This window comes from Talpa europaea (genome assembly GCF_964194135.1).
Source record: "Talpa europaea genome assembly, chromosome: 6".
Classification (NCBI taxonomy): domain Eukaryota; kingdom Metazoa; phylum Chordata; class Mammalia; order Eulipotyphla; family Talpidae; genus Talpa; species Talpa europaea.
This window is the reverse complement of record NC_140072.1, coordinates 96,504,814-96,523,951: the sequence shown is the minus strand read 5'-3', so window position 1 is coordinate 96,523,951 and position 19,138 is coordinate 96,504,814. Positions and strand designations below refer to the sequence as shown.

At 36.6% G+C, this 19,138-nt stretch overlaps 1 protein-coding gene across 1 annotated transcript in view; it reads left to right on the top strand.

Moving 5' to 3' along the window:
* COG3 (component of oligomeric golgi complex 3) overlaps positions 1 to 19,138 on the top strand; it is a gene marked incomplete at its 3' end in the record, with an annotated part of 54,468 nt that overhangs the window by 11,199 nt on the left and 24,131 nt on the right. Inside the window, exons 6-15 of the mRNA XM_084235985.1 lie at positions 1,288 to 1,380; positions 2,111 to 2,236; positions 2,855 to 2,935; positions 3,799 to 3,842; positions 4,309 to 4,435; positions 5,353 to 5,444; positions 6,510 to 6,649; positions 8,186 to 8,346; positions 11,415 to 11,520; positions 16,891 to 17,015. Of these exons, the coding sequence (XP_084092111.1) occupies positions 1,288 to 1,380; positions 2,111 to 2,236; positions 2,855 to 2,935; positions 3,799 to 3,842; positions 4,309 to 4,435; positions 5,353 to 5,444; positions 6,510 to 6,649; positions 8,186 to 8,346; positions 11,415 to 11,520; positions 16,891 to 17,015 (1,095 nt within the window). The remainder of the gene's footprint in view (positions 1 to 1,287; positions 1,381 to 2,110; positions 2,237 to 2,854; positions 2,936 to 3,798; positions 3,843 to 4,308; positions 4,436 to 5,352; positions 5,445 to 6,509; positions 6,650 to 8,185; positions 8,347 to 11,414; positions 11,521 to 16,890; positions 17,016 to 19,138) is intronic.

Genomic DNA, 19,138 nt, shown 5'->3' with positions numbered 1-19,138 from the left:
GTATTTATAAATTAGCTTAAGTCATGTTTTAGCGTAATAATTTACTTGCTGTTGGATACTCCTATTTGTAGCTGATATAAGCACTATTCACCATTTAAATTTCTTCAAATGTGACTTAAATAATAGATTTTAAGTTGTGTTATTAAGGTCTCTTTGTTGGTTACCTCTTATGATTTATTTGTAAATTTTATTATTTTTTTGCATAGAAGAACTGGGGTGTAGGCTGGAGGTGCGGGGGTGGTGAGAGGATTCACCAGAGACAGAGTGGGGAGCAGAAAAGGCAGATTTAATGAAATACATTGCTTAGGGGAGCAGTGGGCGAGACAGGACAGGTCTGCTGTGCCACATATGGATTAACTCCCTGGCTGGAGATGGAACTCGGAAGCGCAGCATTGATAGCTCTCAGACTTAATATATTCTTGTATCTCAAGGTAATAGTCTGTATAAAGACTGCTGTGTAAACTACCTTTGTTGTGTTTCTGACTCAAATTTAAAAAAAACATATATAATTTGTATTATTAAAATTATGAAATTAATTATAATTATTATAGTTTACAAAGAGATAGAAGTAAATCTAGTAACCAAAAATAATGGACTCGAAGTGGGAAAATAATTCATTGCCAAGATATTTGTATCTCAAGATAAGAAATAAATGGGTGTTTTTACTTATGTCTATACTTATATTTACATGTTTATAGTATATTAGATATAATAAATGATTTTTCTGTAGCTTAATGTATAATTTTATATATTATATTAAATGTTTTAATATATTTTAATATATTGCTTATATTTAATATATAGCTTATATATGTATGTTTATATTTTACTCAGATACTGTATTTTGCTTTCATAATATGACTGTTGAACATTGTATGACTTTAGTTAATCCTTTAGGAAACTAGGAAATTGCCAAGTGTTTGAAAGTGGAAAATCTATGTATGATGTAAAATATTAGAAAATGAAAATCTAGGTACTTGATGTGTTATTTTAACATTGTGTGATTAGTGTAATATAGTAATATAAAACATTCCCTAATTCATGAAGAGCCTCTATTATTAAAGCTCTTTCAGAATAAATTCAGTTGAATTAGTATTTTTTTAATCTGTCCTTTATTGCTACACATGAACTACATTTGAGGATGTTTTGTTGACTCTTAAAATGTATTGTAAAGAAATTCATATACTGTGTTATATCCTAAAGGGAAATGTGCTAATCCTATTACATAATTTTCAACCTTTAGCATATATATTTTTGTGATTTAAGATTTTTTTTTTTCTCTTAAAGAAATTGAATTCTCCTACATTGTCTGTGAATAGTGAAGGATTTATACCTATGCTGGCCAAGTTAGATGATTGTATAACGTATATCTCATCTCATGTAAGTCATAGTATTTTTGTATGTTTTTAAGAAATCCTAATATCCCTATTATATCACTTTTTGTGCTAGAAGTAAATATTTCTACTTTCAAGAAAACACTGGAAGAAAAACTGTAGTAAATTTTTAGTCATTATCAATAGTGATGTAAAATGTACTTTCAGCTCCTGAATAACCCCTGATGTAGAATGAGGTTCTAGCTGACACAACTTTATCTCATATAAAAGGATGAGTGATTTTTTAGTCTGCTCACTTCCTTTTATGCTAGATGCTTCTCTGGAAACAGACATTGTTACATGAGGGAAATGAAGGGACAAACCTTTGGTTTACTCACCCTGTTTCTATCCCCCAGGGATTTATAGCTATATTTATTTCCCCAACTCATGTTCTTTTCCTCGTTGGGCTGAATATACTAACTTTGAAGTTTGCGGGGTACTGAAAATATATTTTGCTAAAAACTGCAAATATTTGTTTAGTTCCTACTTTGTGCCAGGGGCTGGGGATTTGGCTGTAAATCAGGTAGTCACAGAATTTGTCTTCATGGAGCTTATAAGCTACATAAGATCTTCTTATATGTAACTTACATATAACTTCATTTGCACCACAATCTAACCAACTGAGCTAACCCCCCCCCCCGCCTATGTATATAACTACATAAATGACACACTGGTTATCAGTGAAAGTTTGCTTTTTCATTGTTTCCACTTTGTAAATCTTTACCTTTCCTTTACAGCCAAATTTTAAAGATTACCCTGTATATTTACTGAAGTTTAAGCAATGTCTTTCTAAAGCTTTGCACCTAATGAAGACATATACTGTGAATACACTACAGAACCTTACAAATCAGTTATTGAAAAGGGTGAGTTAACTGGTGAGATTTTTCTCTCTCTCTCTTTTTAAAGATTTTATTCATTTATTTATTTATTTATTTATTTATTTATTTATTTATTTATTTATTTATTTATTGAAGAACTGGGTGTAGGTCAGAGGTACTGAGGGTGAGAGGATTCACCAGGGACAGAGTTGAGAGCAGAACAGGTGGATCTACTGAAATACACTGCTGAGGGGAGCAGCAGGGGAAACAGGAAAGGTCTGCTGCGCCATGTGGGTTGCTCCCTGGCTGGGAATCAAACTCGTGCTGCAGTGGCTGGCGATAGTTTGATAGCGCTGTCTGTAACAGACCAGGGGTTTTGACATTTTTCTCACTGAGCTTTTGGTTAGTATAAAGGCCAGGTGGTAGCCATGTGAAATAGTTTGTGAATATTTTCTTTCTTTTTATAAAAGTTTTTATTTTTTTAAATTGAAGTAACATTACATTATAACATCATATTTGTATTCTTAGCAGTAACCTTAATGTAGTGTGTACACATGTTGATTCTCAGTGATGAGTGCTTAAAACTTATACATTGTCATATTTTCTGAATAATTATTGTTTGCTAACTCTCTTCATTCCCTGTCCTCTCCCATATTTCTTTAGGATCCTTCATCTGTACCTAATGTGGACAATGCCTTCACACTGTTTTATGTGAAATTTCGAGCTGCTGCCCCCAAAGTCAGAGTAAGTCTATTGATATAAATAGGATATTGCCATGAAATTTATTTAGCCAGCCCTTTTGAAGCACTACTCTGCCATAAACTTCCATTGCTGTTCCAAGCAATGGAACATTTTTAAGCCCTGGGTTGTTATTCTTTAGAAACAATCTAGATGTTCAGCAGTACAAAAATGGTTGATATATGATACATCCAATCAAGGGGTTCTTGTGCAGCTATTTATTTATCTATTTATTTATTTATTTTTATAGAGGCATGTTTTATTTGTTTGTTTGTTTGTTTGTTTTGTTTATACATGCACTGGGTACAGTCAGAAGCGCGGGAGGGTGAGAGAATTCACCAGAGCCAGAGCGGGAAGCAGAGCAGACAGAAGTACCGAAGTACACTGCTGAAGGGAGTAGCGGGCGGCAGGAGAGGTCTGCGCTCCATGTGGGACCCTCCTCCGGTGGCCGGGGAGCAGCCAGGGATCGAACCGGCGCCATCTTGTGCAGCTATTTAAAGCCATATTTTTAATAATATTTATAATGATAATTCATTGAGTGTCTACTAGGTGGCCAGGTCCAGTTCCCAGACTTTCTACTTACAGTTTCACTCAATATCAAGAATTACTGAATCTTGGGGAAATGTTTTGAAACTTTTTTTGAAAATAATGTTAATTTTTCAAAAGCAGATTACCTGTGTACATACAAAAAATGAAAGAATATTTTGAAATATTGATTATTTTTTGGTGTAATAGGTCATTTTTATTTTTCAATTTTTTTGTATCTACAGATTTTATAATATGAATATGTGTTGCTCTTATAATCAGAAAGTAGTTAAAAGTATGACTAAAACAGGTGGGTTTTAAATGTGTTTTTCTTTACTTTTTAGTCTCTTATTGAACAAATAGAACAACGATCTGAAAAAATACCTGAGTAAGTATCCAGAAGTTCCTCAGTTTCCAAGTTAACTTCCTCTTGAAGAGCTGTTTTTCAAAATATATTGTGTCCTTATTAATTTGTTGAGCAATTACCTTGCATACTGTGCATACTTTTTCTTGTAGCCCACAACTTATTTTGGGAAGTGTGGTCTCAGACCTGACTTAGTGAGTTTATAAGGCATCCTCTTCTTCGGTAGATGTAACATGTCTGCTCTTGGAAGATAAATCTTTCTTTCAAAGAGGTTATGGAAAAAAAAAAAAAAAGTAGGTTTTGGCCCTGAGTTCACTATGGTTTGTTATTTTTTTTATATACATAAATATTCCTAGTTTTTAATGTGGGCAAATGAGAAGTAACTAGTAGCTTTAAAGTTTTGGCATCCTGTTCTGGGATTTAAGATCAGGTTTAATTTGCCTATCTGAAATCAAAAGTTTATTCTCTGATCTCATTTGCTTTTCACTAGATACCAACAACTGCTAAATGACATTCACCAGTGTTACCTTGACCAGAGGGCGCTCCTTTTGGGTCCTAGTATTACTTGTACTGTAACAGAGTTAACCAGCCAGAATAACAGAGATCATTGTGCCTTGGTAAGTTTCTGCTTGTTATGGTTTGTTGCCAAACCTTCCTGTGAGCAGTTTTGATATATTAGAAGTTATACAGGGGTAAATAAGTTTTGGTTTCCATGTCAATGAGAATGATGTAGTTTTTCTTTCCGTTATTACTGATCTATTTTAGTAACATTGAACTTGACAAACTATTCTCATTTTGATCTATATTGTGAGGTTTGACTATTCATAAACAAGTGATGTTCCTTAAACGATGAAGTTTGAAAGTTTGTGGATTTATATTGACAATTTAATCTTGGCTTTTGATGCAAAAGTGCTTTTTTTTTTTGTAGAGGCATGTTTTATTTATTATTTGTTTGTTTGTTTTATACATGTACTGGGTACAGTCAGAAGCGTGGGAGGGTGAAAGAATTCACCAGAGCCAGAGCGGGGAGCAGAGCAGGCAGAAGGACCGAAGTACACTGCTGAGGGGAGCAGCGGGCGGCAGGAGAGGTCTGCGCGCCATGTGGGACCCTCCTCCGGTGGCCGGGGAGCAGCCGGGGATTGAACCGGCACCGCAGAGGCTGCGGGCAGCTTCGCAACCCAGCGCTCAACCGCTGCGCCACTGGGGAGGCCCCGCAAAAGTGCTTTTTTTTGCTTAGTGTGATTTTAACTCATACTATAGAAAAAGATTCTTTTTAAAATGTTTTCTTTCAGTTAGAGAATTTGTTTTCATTGTCAAAAGTTTAGAAAATGCAGCATAAAGAAGAAAATAGAAGTCACTCACATTCCCATTATGCAATAAACCTTTGAAAACCATCCATTTTATGTTCTTTAATAAGTAGTTTTGTGACTGTGTATGTGTAATCTCTTTGGAAATAAGGTATTTGCTTTATTTCATAAATGCCGGAGTCATTGTATGTCTTAAACTGTAGGTGGTGTATATTTGTTTCTTGCAGATTCGCAGTGGCTGTGCTTTTATGGTCCATGTATGCCAGGATGAACACCAACTTTACAATGAATTTTTCACAAAACCAACATCAAAATTAGAGTAAGTGTTATATAGACCCTAACTCTTGTTTTTAAGATATAATTTCCTAAAGACCATAATGACTTATAGGAATATTCTAAAATTATCTAAAGAGTGTTTTGATATCAACAGTTGTGTGATCAACAGAATGTTGTTGGTTGGGACAGTAGTTATGTATTTTTAAATGAATGTGCAGCTTAAAGGCCTCTCCTTTCATATTGTTTATAGTATAGTTAAGAAGACAAGTATGGTGTGATAGTAAGAGTGCTGGGATCTAGATTCCTTTATCTCCATTAAGTATAATAATTACTTCTAGTTAAAAAAATTCTATGACTTTAACTGATGAAAGATAATTAAAAATATAGACACTATTTAATATCTTTTTCTTAAAGTGTCTCTCAGATCCATTGTTAGTCTCTTGGTTTCTTCATATTTATTATTTTGACTTTTACAAAGATTCCAAAGTTATGATTTTATAATGGGAAAGAGACAAATGTATCTTATGGTTTTTATTGGGGCGATCACTTTTGATGAAATACTATACTTAGAAGAATACTATAACAATAAGAAGCCTATAGAGTACCTAACTTTTTATTTTCAAAAGTTTAAAATTGTGAAAATACTTGGTGTTATGTTTACAGTACTTTGAATTTCATTTATCTCAATCTGTAAGTATTCAAGAATTTTGAGTCTATCTTTCCTGTGGAAAAATGTTACCATTTGATTCACAGTGATGTAGAACATAAAAATATAATAGGGTGTATTGAAATATTTTACTGTTTTTGAAATGGCAAATACAAAATTATTGCTTCGATAAGTAAAAGTTGTAATAAGTTGACATTGGCTGTGGGCAGGTAATTTTAATTGACTGCTGAGGATTGCTTATAGATTCTGAGTGTTTAAAGCAAAAAAGTTGATAGAATTACTTTGTCTTTCACTTCTGATTATATGCTGTTCCCAGATACTATTTTCCAGTAGATTTTATTATTTTTATTGGCTGAAAGAAATCAGTGATACCTTTTAAAGCTCTTAGAAAATCCTGAAAAGATTAACTACTAATAACCATGTTTTACTCTTTCATTTTAGTGAGCTTTTGGAGAAACTATGTGTGTCATTGTATGATGTCTTCAGGCCATTGATTATTCATGTTATTCACTTAGAAACTCTGTCGGAACTTTGTGGGATTCTTAAAAATGAGGTGCTTGAAGATCACGTACAGAATAATGGTAAATGAAAAATAGAAGTGATAATTTTAAGGGTCTTTTGACTTATATATCTGTGACTCAATAATTTGAAAAAGATGAGCTCCTTCTCCCTACCTAAACCTTTCTCATCCTCTCTATAAATTTAATGTCTTTGAGGCTTGGGTTGATGTCTTGCTCCTTCTGTGAATCTTAGTTCACCTTATTCTGTGACTAAAGGTACAACTTAAGGAAAAATTTTTAAATCTGGTCAGAATTAATACTAAAATAACTACAGTTACTTTTCCTTTAGGCATCTGAAATCTAGAGAGAATTGATTATCTGCTTTGGGTTAGGCATTTCTAGTATTCTGTTAACAGGACACATAAAATATTTGATTATATTGTATAGTCTTGATTTAAAAACAGGAATTATTTTAGCATACATTCACAGTAATGATTCATCTTTTTTGAATTTACAGATCAAGAAAAATAATCATTATTTAATCTTTGATTGATTGTCATAGATCGATTTTCCTAATAATACTTAGCTACCTTAAAAAATACTCTTCAAGTAATCATTTTCTTGACAGAAATTATTCTCCTCACTTTGGTTTTCCTTAGACACTGTAGTGTGTTATTCTTCAAGTTTCTTACTCTATGTTTAGGTCATTCTGAGATGTACATTTTCTCACATTTTAATGCTTCTAAACTTAAGAGGAGTTTGTTGGTTGTTTTTTTTTAATGATTTATTTATGCATAGAAGAACTGAGGTATAGGCCAGAGGTGTAGAGGGTGAGAAGATTCACCTGAGACAGAATGGGGAGCAGAACAGGCAGATCTACTGAAATACACTGCTGAGGGGAGCAGCGGGCAAGACCAGAGAGGTCTGCTGCGCCATATGTGGGTTAGCTTCCTGGCTGGGCATTGAACTCGGGCCACAGTGGTGATAGCACTGAGACGTAACCCCTTTGCCACCAGGGAGACCTTTAAGAGGAGTTTTTAATTACTGTGAATGTTCCTGTGATTGTATAGTGTCTCTCACCTCCTAACACACCTCAAAAATTATTACTGAATTCCTGATATATCTACATGTTGATGGCATCTTAGAAATGAAGAAATATCGCATATATAAACATCTCATTTCAGGTTTTTACTATTTTTTTTTTTTGTGAAAATGTTAAACGATTTATTATCTGTGGGACTCATTTATTTATAAAATGGAGATAACACAATAAGCTACTTTATCTTTTAGGGCTGGTTTGAAGCTATATGAGATAACTTAAAAAGTATAAAGCACTCTTCAAACTCAAATTTTACTCATTAATAATAGGAATAATTTTACAGAGTCCTGGGGAGGTTCAAGGTCAAATTTATTTCCCAATATTAAAATTGAGGAAATTGAAAGACATTCATTAAAATTTTAAGGTCCTTTAGTCACACTGAAATAGGATACAACCACAGTCCCTGAAGCAAAAGAAGTTGATCCTATTACTGCGTGATTTAATTATGTTTTTGCTTGTTTGAAGAAAGTATTTTTCTTCATATACTGAAGGAATGGATTATTGCACTTTTTTATCAGCTGAACAACTGGGGGCATTTGCAGCTGGAGTAAAGCAGATGTTGGAAGATGTACAAGAGCGACTTGTGTACCGAACCCACATCTACATTCAGACGGACATCACAGGCTATAAACCAGCTCCTGGCGATCTGGCGTATCCTGATAAGTTAGAAATGATGGAGGTAGGGAGAGTCTCCTTACTTGCTCTACCTGCCACTTAACTTATGGATGTTTTATACTGTGAAAATAGGATTTTTCTTTTTAATTCATACTCAAGATATAAAATCAAGATAAACTCTTCACAGCAAAATGTCAGCTGGTAAATGTAGATGAAATGGCAGATGTGAAAACCAGCACTTTTAAATCACCCTCAATCTTATTATTGGCTTTAAGTGCTATCTTCATTGTAATAACTGTCTCAGGCAAGGATCATTAATGCTTGCAAAAATCACTAAGTAAAAAAATGTTAGGGAACTCATATAATCTCAAAGTAGCATCTCATCATTGCTAACAATAAAGGGGAAAATATACTTTTATTATGGAGAGCAAGCAGTTAGCACCTTAGTCCGTAGTGAAACAACCTGACATTATGGGCCTTTGGCATAATAAAGAAGTATACAACTTCAACTGTGTCATATTCTTGCAAAAAAAAAAAGTTTAACCTCAGTTTATCAATTTCTACAAAGAAGTCAGCTGACTTCTGTTAGGGATTGCATTAAATCTATAGATCAATTTGGATAGCATTGTTTTCTTAACAAAGTTAAATCTTTTGAATCATGAACACCAGATATTTTTCCAATCACTTAGATCTTTAATTTCTTTAAACAATGTTTTGTAGCTTTCACTGTAAATTTTGTACTCTTTTTCTTACATTTATTCCTAAGTATTCTTTATGATGCTATTATAAATAGAATTGTTTGATTTTTGGATTGTTCATTCATTTTTGCATTGTTCATTTGTATAGAAGTATATTTGATTCTTACTTACTGATCTTGTATCTCGCAACCTTGCTGGATTCACTTATTAGTTCTAATACTTTTTAAATGAATGGCTAGGATTTTTTATATATGTAAGATCATGTTATCTGCAAATAGAGGTAGTTTTCCTTCTTTCTTTACACTCTTCATGCCTTTTTCTTTCCCTTTCCCAGTACAATGTTGAGTAGAAGTGGTGCAGCAGATATCCTGATCTCAAGGGAAGAGCCTCTAGTCTTATAAGCATGATATTAGCTGTGGTTTTTTTGTTGCTGCTCTTCACTAGGTTGAGGAAGTTCACTTTTATACTAATTTGTTGAGTGTTTCTTCTTTTTCTTTAATTAGAAGTGTGTTGGACCTTGTCAAATGCTTTTTTCTCCATCTATTGGGATGGCTTGGCAATTTTATTATATTGATATGATGTCTTGATTAATTTTTGGATATTCAACCAAAGTTACATTTCTGGGATAGATCTCATTTGTTGTGTAATTCTATTTATGTGTTTCTAGATTTGGTTTGCTAGTATTTTCTTGATTTTTACATTCATATTTTTAAGAGATTCTGGTTTGTAATTCTCTTTTGATACCTTTGTTTGATTTTGCTATAAGGGAATACTGGCATCAAAAAGTAAGTTGGGGAATGTATAGGCCTTTTCAGGTTATCTATTTCTTGAGTTCGTTTTGATAGTTTGTGTCTTTTTAGGAATTTTTCTGTTTTACTTTATATGGCATAGTTGTTACATTTACACTTTTTATTTGTATAAGGTTGGTATTGATATACCCTCTTTCATATTTGATTCTAGTAATTGGAGTCTTTATCTTTGGTTAATCTAGACTTCTTTCTTGCAAAATGATCTAAACATGTAGTGCTGAGACTGTTATTTGCTCAACTTTTGTTATTATGTAAGTTTATAATAGGAATTATCTTTTGGTGTCTGGGTTTTTTTTTAAGATTTATTTTTATTTATGAATATAAGAATTGGGGTGTAGGCTAGAGGTATGGGGGGGTGAGAGGATTCACCAGAGGCAGAGTGGGGAGCAGAACAGGCAGATTTACTGCTGAGGGGAACAGGGGGCAAGACAGAAGAGGTCTGCTGCTTTCTGGCTGGAGACTGAACTCACCCTGCCACAGTGGCTGGCGATAGCTTGATAGCTTGAGAGTGTTGACTTTAACCCCTGCACCACCAGGGAGGCCCTGGTGTCTGGGTTTTGCTAATAATTCTAGGGAGCAGATCAGTGTTCCATTTGCATGAGTTGCCTTGACTCTGAAGGCCATAAGGTGGATGTATGAAGGCTAGGCCTGTTTTTCAGCCTGATCTATAAAATCATACTTTTTCTACTTCCTCCTCTTATCTTCTTTATGAATGTCATTTTGTAATATAGTCTGTTTTAATAGTTTTGTCTGATAGGGTGTTAGGTAATAAGCTTACTTTATTGCCTCTTTCCCATTGCAATTTAGTGATACGTTTACTGTATTTATTCAATCATTACACTGCCTGTTTCCTGGTACTTCCTTGTACACACCTTTTCGTTTAAGGGTACCATGTACAATAAATATGCTTGTTTTGTTTATATTTTGGTGAGGGGCTGGAGTATAAGGCAATCTGACTGTGACATCTGTGTGCTATTTAGGGATTAGCTATACTTTCTGGCTTCTGCAGGCAGAATGAGGACTGGCCTGGGTGATAATGGAGTCTGGGTAAATGGAATTCTCTGGCCATCTTTTTGGCAGTAGTTAACTATTAGGCTCTCATTTCTGTGTATTTCCTCCTTTAAAGTCAATGTAAATTAGTGGAATTTTCATATAGGCAGTAAAGGAAGATTACAAAATAGTCTTTGTGTATAAGTTAATTTTGAAAAATCTGTTTCAAACCTAGCATACCAAAGCTATTGTTACATAAAGAAAAACTCTGTTATTTGGATCGGGCCAGTTTGCTTTAATAAAAGCGTTTTTAAATATTCAGAATATATTCAGTTTTAAATTTGAATACTTTGTTTCTAAACTTAAAGTAAAAAATTTTGTATCTTAGTAAGCCTCGTATATCTGACCCTTCAGCAGATGTCTTGCAGTGGTTCTGAAAAGGATATGTATATGTTTATGAGAGGAGAGTCACTCCATACTAATTTAGCTTTTCATTTCCATGTGTTATTTTCGCATAGGTCTCTTATTTCATTATTTGTTTATTAGTATTTTTTTACTTTATAGAAAGAACATGATCACATTGCCAAACACTGACGAAAGCTACACTTTAATGTACTTCTTATTTCTCAATACAGCAAATTGCACAAAGTTTAAAAGATGAACAGAAGAAAGTACCTTCAGAAGCGTCATTTTCAGATGTTCAGTTAGAAGAAACAGAATCTAATACTCTAACAAAATCTGGTATGTCATAATGTTTTAGCTGCTAACATTCATTTAATAAATTTTTTGAGGACTTATTATGTACAGGCATGAAAAACCTGTGCCTTTGTGAAGGCAGGGGAATGTTGACAAGCCACACATGTAATTTAGTGGTAAATGACTAGCTAAAGGTATTACAGATCACTCTTCGACCATGGACGAAGTGCCTCTAATTTCTGACTGGAGATGAGCTTTGAGTGCACAAAGATGGGTCTATAACAGGTGTGGTATCTGAAAACTGCAAGATTTACACAGATGAGTCTGAATATATTGAATTGAGTTAAAATTAATTCTGCTTGTTTCTTTTTACCTTTTTAAAAAAAGATTTATTTTTTATTTATGCACATAAGAACTGGGGGTGCAGGCCAGAAGTATGGGGGGGGGGGTGAGAGGATTCACCAGAGACAGAGTGGGGAGTAGAACACGCGAATCTACTGAAATCACTGCTTAGGGGAGCAGTGGGTGTGACAGGTGAGGTCTGCTGCACCATGTGGGTTAGCTCCCTGGCCAGGGATCGAACTCATGCCACATTGGCTGGTGATAGCTTGATAGCACTGAGACTAACCCCTGTGCCACCAGGGTGGCCCCCTTTTTACCTTTTTTTTTTTAATGTGCATTTTATTTATGACTCACATTGTATTTCTGTTGGATAACACTTCTCTCAAGCTATAAACAGGAGAGCCTGGTGAAGTGGGGTTGTTTAAGATAGATGGAATAGCATGTAGGAAGGTAGACAGGAATGGAAGACCTTGGCTACTTTGGGGAAGTCATGTGATTTGGTGTGTTTGGGTATAGGTTGTAGGGAAGGAGCAGCTAATACAGACCAGATTGATAGATCCCATGTGATAGTTTGTCTCCTGGACTTTGAAATAATATACTGTATCAGGGATATTTTGCCATCAGGTTTGCATTTTTTTTTAATAAGGTTTCATTTTTTTTTTTTAAGATTTATTTATTTTTTATTTATTTATTTATACAAGCACTGGGTACAGTCAGAAGCGCGGGAGGGTGAGAGAATTCACCAGAGCCAGAGCGGGGAGCAGAGCAGGCAGAAGGACCGAAGCACACTGCTGAGGGGAGCAGCGGGCAGCAGGAGAGGTCTGCGCGCCATGTGGGACCCTCCTTCGGTGGCCGGGGAGCAGCCGGGGATCGAGCCGGCACTGCAGAGGCTGCGGGCAGCTTCGCAACCCAGCGCTCAACCGCTGCGCCACCGGGGAGGCCCCAGGTTTGCGTTTTACAAATGTTTCAAATGCTAGAATTGGGGGTATAATGTTCACAGAAGTGTATGGGATAGCTTGGATTAGGTTGCTTATTAGACAAAGAGTAAAATAAAATGTCCAAGAATCATCTTGGATACTCATGATTTAATTAAACAATAAACTAGAGGGAGAAGTAGAGCACCTCTTCCTCCCCACCCCCGTCTGTAAGGGTGGCACTAAAACTCAGCTCCTTAGGACTGACCTAAGGACTGACCAGGAGTGGGGTAATGTACCTCCATAGACTTAAAGAGCCCCAGCTGCCCTAAATCCCCAAGTGTAGGGGCGTTGTCCAGTATTCTGAGTCAACTGTGTAACAGTTGGTACCGTAAATCTAGATTGCCAAGCTGTCTTGGTATTCCCCATCTGCCATGCCATTTTGCCATGCTTTATTGGTAGAGAGACCCATGGTGGGTTGAAATTTCCCTTCTAAGTAGAACCCATGCCATGCCCTAGGATACCTACCCTGACCCGCCCCCCCCACTACCACACACCTTGGTCTTAGTAAATCTCCTCAAGAGTTATTAGAAATACTAGAGTACATTTCTGTCTTGCAAACCCTGGCATTGTTTTCCATCTCCCCATTGAAGCGTAGTCTTTTACCCATACCTGAAGTTACAATAAGGTATTGTTGGTAGAGCTGTAGAGGCCATTCTAGGAGGTTGTTATATTTTCTCATTTGAAAAGATAGGGGTGGTTTGAAGAAGAGCACTGATGAGGGCAGGGGATGAATAGAAGTGTGTAGATGAGGGATGTGTTCAGAAGTTTGAATTAGTAGAATGTGATGATATGCTTGATGTGGGTGCTGAGGAATGTTGAATAAGGTACACGTGGAACAATTGAGAGTACCATACTAAATGGATTTAGAGCTGTGGGGGTAGCTACCTGTTATTGAGCATGTGAAATGTAGCTAGTCACACCAAACTTCAGACTTAATATGAAATGAAAACTGGAATATATCTTACTGGTAATTTTTACATTGCTTACATGTTTAAGTGATATTTTGAATATATTGCATTAAGTTAAAATTAGTTCTGCTTCTTTCTTTATACCTTTTTTAAAATGTGGCATTTGAATGTGTCACATTTATGGCTCACAATGTATTTCTATTGGACAGCACTGCTCTAGGGCTGTCAAGAGGAAGACTGGTTTGAAGATAAAGATTAAGGAATAGTTGATGCTTTGAACTTATATATGAACACTTCAGGACAAAGATTAGAGGGATAATAACAAAAATCTGGGAAGAGAACCGTAGCAGATTTTTGACATTAAAGAGCGAATGGAGGTGGAGTAAACTGGGCCAACTGAGAATAATTGCCAGAGAGATCAGAGGCTAGCAGGGGAACAGTACATTTGAAGCCTGAAGAAAAGTGTTTGGCAGTAATGTGTAAACAGGTAAGAAATAGGAAAACATAAGGGTATTGTTGGTCAGAAAGTGGGATGCTAAGATTTAATAACCAAGAGAAGGAATCATTTGGAGTAGTTATAAAGTAACAAAATAATTTTGGATGAAAGTCATAGGAAAATCTATCTATGAGTTATGGGATGTAAAGAGGTAAATGAAGGTATTTGGAGTTGAAAAGGTAAAGGACAACCATATGGTCATCCCTATGGGTACAGGGATAGAGTTTGGAGTGGGAAGCAAGTCCTTAAGTGGCAAGAAGAGCAGAAAAAAAGCATAATGAGTTTTCGTGCTTCCAGGGTATGTTGGAAGTGAGAACATGAGAGGCCTCCAAGGTGAGGGCTTTAGATGTCATGATGTTCACTTGGTGGTAGGGCTAGGTGCCAGGGCCGGCTGGTGGGGTCATTCTGCGAAGACAGAATGATTATCAAATCTTAGAAAGTGTAGACTTCATCCTCTGTGTAGAGCAAGTGAGAGGAGTGTGAGGCAGATTGTAGGAGGCTGAGGGAGAAGCCCAATACTGGTTTGCTTGGTTCTTCAGATGTGATAGTTAGGAGGCACTTGCCGTTGGTGATCTGCCATGTAAGTAAACTTTTCACTGGTCATCTGCTTTAAGTATTAACTCTTCTTCACAGGAAAGTGAAAAAAATGAGCAGATAAACTGGTGTGTGGCTTTAATGTATGAAATAAACTTTTATGTGATCATACTTTTTGACTATTTTGAAGGAGGGATCCTATAGATATCACAAACCTAGCAAAATTGTGGACACTAAATTTCCTAAATATTCTTAGACAGAATTTGTACAATTTTTTCTTTAAGAAACTTCAGTTAAGTAGATAGCTTAGTTTAAGGAAAGATCTTGTATAGGTCTTGTAGTAGAGCTTTTAAAAATTATACATGGGGCCTTCCTGGTGGTGCAGGGGTTAAAGTTCAGCGCCATCAAGCTATCGCCAGCCACTGTGGCATGAGTTCGATCCCCGGCCAGGGAGCTGACCCACATGGCACAGCAGACCTCTCCTGTCTCACCCACTGCTCCCCTCAGCAGTGTATTTCAGTAGCTCTGCCTGTTCTACTCCCCATTGTATCTCTGATGAATCCTCTCACCACCCCCCCACACACCTCTAGTCTGTACCCCAGTTCTTGTCTGCATAAATAAAAATAAATCTAAAAATTTTTTAAGGGCCTCCCTGGTGGCGCAGCAGTTGAGCGCTGGGTTGCGAAGCTGCCCGCAGCCTCTGCAGCGCCGGTTTGATCCCCGGCTGCTCCCCGGCCACCGGAGAAGGGTCCCACATGGCACGCAGACCTCTCCTGCCCCCCGCTGCTCCCCTCAGCAGTGTACTTCGGTCCTTCTGCCTGTTCTGTTCCCCCGCTCTGGCTCTGGTGAATTCTCTCACCCTCCCGTGCTTCTGACTGTACCCAGTGCTTGTATAAATAAATAAATAAATAAATAAAAATAATAATAAAAAAATTAAAAAAAAGGAGGCTGGCCAAAGGGCAAAATAATTAAATTTTTTTTTTTTAAATTATACAGGTATTCCATTTTTTTGAAAAATAAGGTCACAGAGCTATAAAATGAAAGCATTTACCCTCATCAGTGCCCTCTTTCCTTTCTCTTATGAATTTACTACTCCTAAGCTTACTTCTAAGCATATGTAGATCTAGCTCTTTTTTTGAAATAAAGGAATTGTTTTGCTTGGCTATAATTGCTTCTATATATGGAAAAATTTTCAAACATACCAAAAAAACAAAAGGCTCAGATACAATGAATGATGAACACCCTTAGCTGCCTTTTCTGATCTATGAGGGGTAGGGGAGCCAGCTCTGGTACTTGGGGATTTGGGTACGTATACAAGATAGGCCTGTAAGTGATACAGCTCAGACATTAGAAGGTAGGCTCTAAGTCATACCAGCTTGATTGATCGCTTTTTTTTGATGTTGCTTTGTTTTCTTGTCACTGCTACACCTCATTGGCCCCCACTTGCTTTCACTTGACTGCTTAACAGATCCGCTTCCTTTTAAATGTCTGCATGGTTTTCTATAATTTGTGTATGCTGATCATTTTTCCATAAAGATCTTTTATCTCATTTTGGAGAAAGCAATTTGGGTTAAGTAGGTATGTAAGACTAGAGAGAGAGAGAGTGTGTGTGTGTGAGAGAGATGGATTCATGTGTGTTCTCATGTCTTATGTTAAATCTCACTTCCCCCTGGTTTAGGCTTCTTAAGGCATTCTTTTTTTTTTTTTTTTTTTAATAGAGGCATGTTTTATTTATTTATTTGTTTGCTTGTTTGTTTATACATGCACTGGGTACAGTCAGAAGCGCGGGAGGGTGAGAGAATTCACCAGAGCCAGAGTGGGGAGCAGAGCAGGCAGAAGGACCGAAGTACACTGCTGAGGGGAGCAGCGGGCAGCAGGAGAGGTCTGCGCACCATGTGGGGCCCTCCTCCTGTGGCCGGGAAGCAGCCGGGGATCGAACCGGCACTGCAGAGGCTGCGGGCAGCTTCGCAACCCAGTGCTCAACCGCTGCGCCACCGGGAAGGCCCTTCTTAAGGCATTCTTAATTAAAGGTTAGGGTAAGAAATAATGGATATTGCCAGCTATTGCTAGCTTAAAGAGAACTGTTTATAGTTGTCACACAAATAAGACAAACCTTCACAGGTGTGAAATGTGTGTTCTTTTTTGTTTGGATTTTTAGGTTCAACAGAATCTCTCAATCCTAGACCACAAACCACAATTTCTCCAGCAGATCTTCATGGAATGTGGTATCCTACAGTTCGAAGAACACTTGTCTGTCTCTCCAAATTGTACAGATGCATAGATGTATGTTTATAAATTCTTGTATCTTTACTTAAATTGCTTGTCTTTCTCTTGAAATGTTTTTAATTTTAATTTTATTTTGAGATCTTGATGTCAATATTTTGTCTGTTATTGGACTACTATTATATGATTTTCAGATACAAAGACAACTTTAAGATAAATCCAGTATAGAGATTGCTAAATTGAGTATTCCCTAGACCCTTAGAGTCCACTGTTGAACTTTGAGGAGACTATGAATACTTTGAACTTGTGGGTAAAAACTGTGTGTATATGTTTGTATTTGTGTCCTCCCGAGGAGAGGGGCTGTAACTTTTATTGTATTTCTTGGGGGTGTATGACAACAAATAAATTAGGAACTATTGATTACGTCTTGTTTATAGATGAAAAACAGATACAGAAAAGTTAAGTGATATGTTCAATGTCAAATAGGCATATATGTTCAGTATTCAATTATTTATTAACTGCAACTATTTTAATTTAGTTACCATTTTGACAACATCCTTAACAAGTAGTATTAAGATTACATGTGTTTCTAACCATGGACTAAGTGCAGTTATTTGCTGAAATTAGCAGTACCTTTTTTTTTTAAGCACCATCTTACACTATGCATTGATTTTAGGTAGCAGTTATTTTAAGCATTCCAGTTTAATATTGTAAATATCAGTTCATGAAAGATCAGATTTGTCTACATTTATTTATTGTTAGTGGTTTGTTGCTAAATCAAACTGTAAAACTCAGTGGTTTTAATTCACTTAAAAATTGATTTTTACAATCCAAATAGTATATAGAGATGTGATAAATATAGCAGTCAGGTAATTAATTATGCATTTGCTAAGAATATGGTTCAAAAATTTATTTGTATCCCCTCCCAGGATGGGGCTGCTCCAGGCCTCAGGGTTCTAGGGGCCTGGGTTCAAGGTGGCACCGGTGTGACAGTAGGTCAGTGGAGTGCACGCTATTTTGTATCTTTTTTAGACTGCATAGTAACTAGAGTCTGTGCTTGGACATTTTGAAATTCAACCAGAAGATTCTTCTGCCCAGTGCAGGCACTTTAAGGAGTGAGACCAGATCAGCTACCCAGTAAGGTCTGTCAGGCTTTTTACCCAGCGGATGAAATCTCTTTCAGAGGGAGGTTTAGACATACGGCATCTTTTCCCCAGGTTCCCCTGTAACTGTGGTGAATGATGAATCAGACAAGATTCAGAAATGTCCTATAGTAGAGCCAGGCCTGAGGGAAAAATATTCCACATAGAAGCCAGTGTCATCACAGATCTTAAAGAAGTCTTTTATGGTGCTTAACAGGGATTTTAATCAAAAGATAGGTTGACTGCTGTAGGTAGGAAGTCATTTTGCTTGTTTTGTTTTATGCCTCAGACTTCCCTATGGTTTTTTTTTTTTTTTTATTTTTTTTTTACCTATCTCACAACCAAATCTCACCCCCTCAATCTTACCAATCAAAGATGAGGGAAGACAAATCCAGTGAAAAACACATTAAGGCTGAGCAGGGCATGAGATGGTCTTAGTCTAAGCTACTCACAGTCCCCATCTCTTCTTACTTTGGTACCCTCATGGCAGAGAAAAGAGAATAACATCAAGTAGGGGACCAGAGTTCAGATTGTGCCCTAGTAAGTGTTTTCTCATATCCATCTTCATCAGCTCTTATCTTGAGTAGAATTAGGCAGAGAGGAAGCAAGGTAACTGATAGGAATCCCTGCCCAGCCCAATGTGCCACAAGTCTGGGAAGACAGAGAAGTGACAGAATTATATTAAAAATTGTACTTCACATGCTAGTTTGTAGCCTGTTGTTGATTTTACTTAATTATATTTTTAAGGAATTCCACCATTACCTACAGCATTCCTTGATTCTATGCCCAGTATTCTATCATTTAGATTTAATAGTTTTTTATTTGTTGATGTCCCCATTATTGAACATTTGAATTATTTCCAGTTTTTGGTGTGTGTATGGTTTTTTGTTTTTTGTTTTTTTGCTATTTTAATACTGTGAGGGAGAGCCATGTGCATGAATCTTAGAATACTGAGTAATTCTGGGCCTCCCCCGTGGCGCAGCGGTTGAGCGCTGTCTTGCGAAGCTGCCCGCAGCCTCTGCATCGCTGGTTCGATCCCCG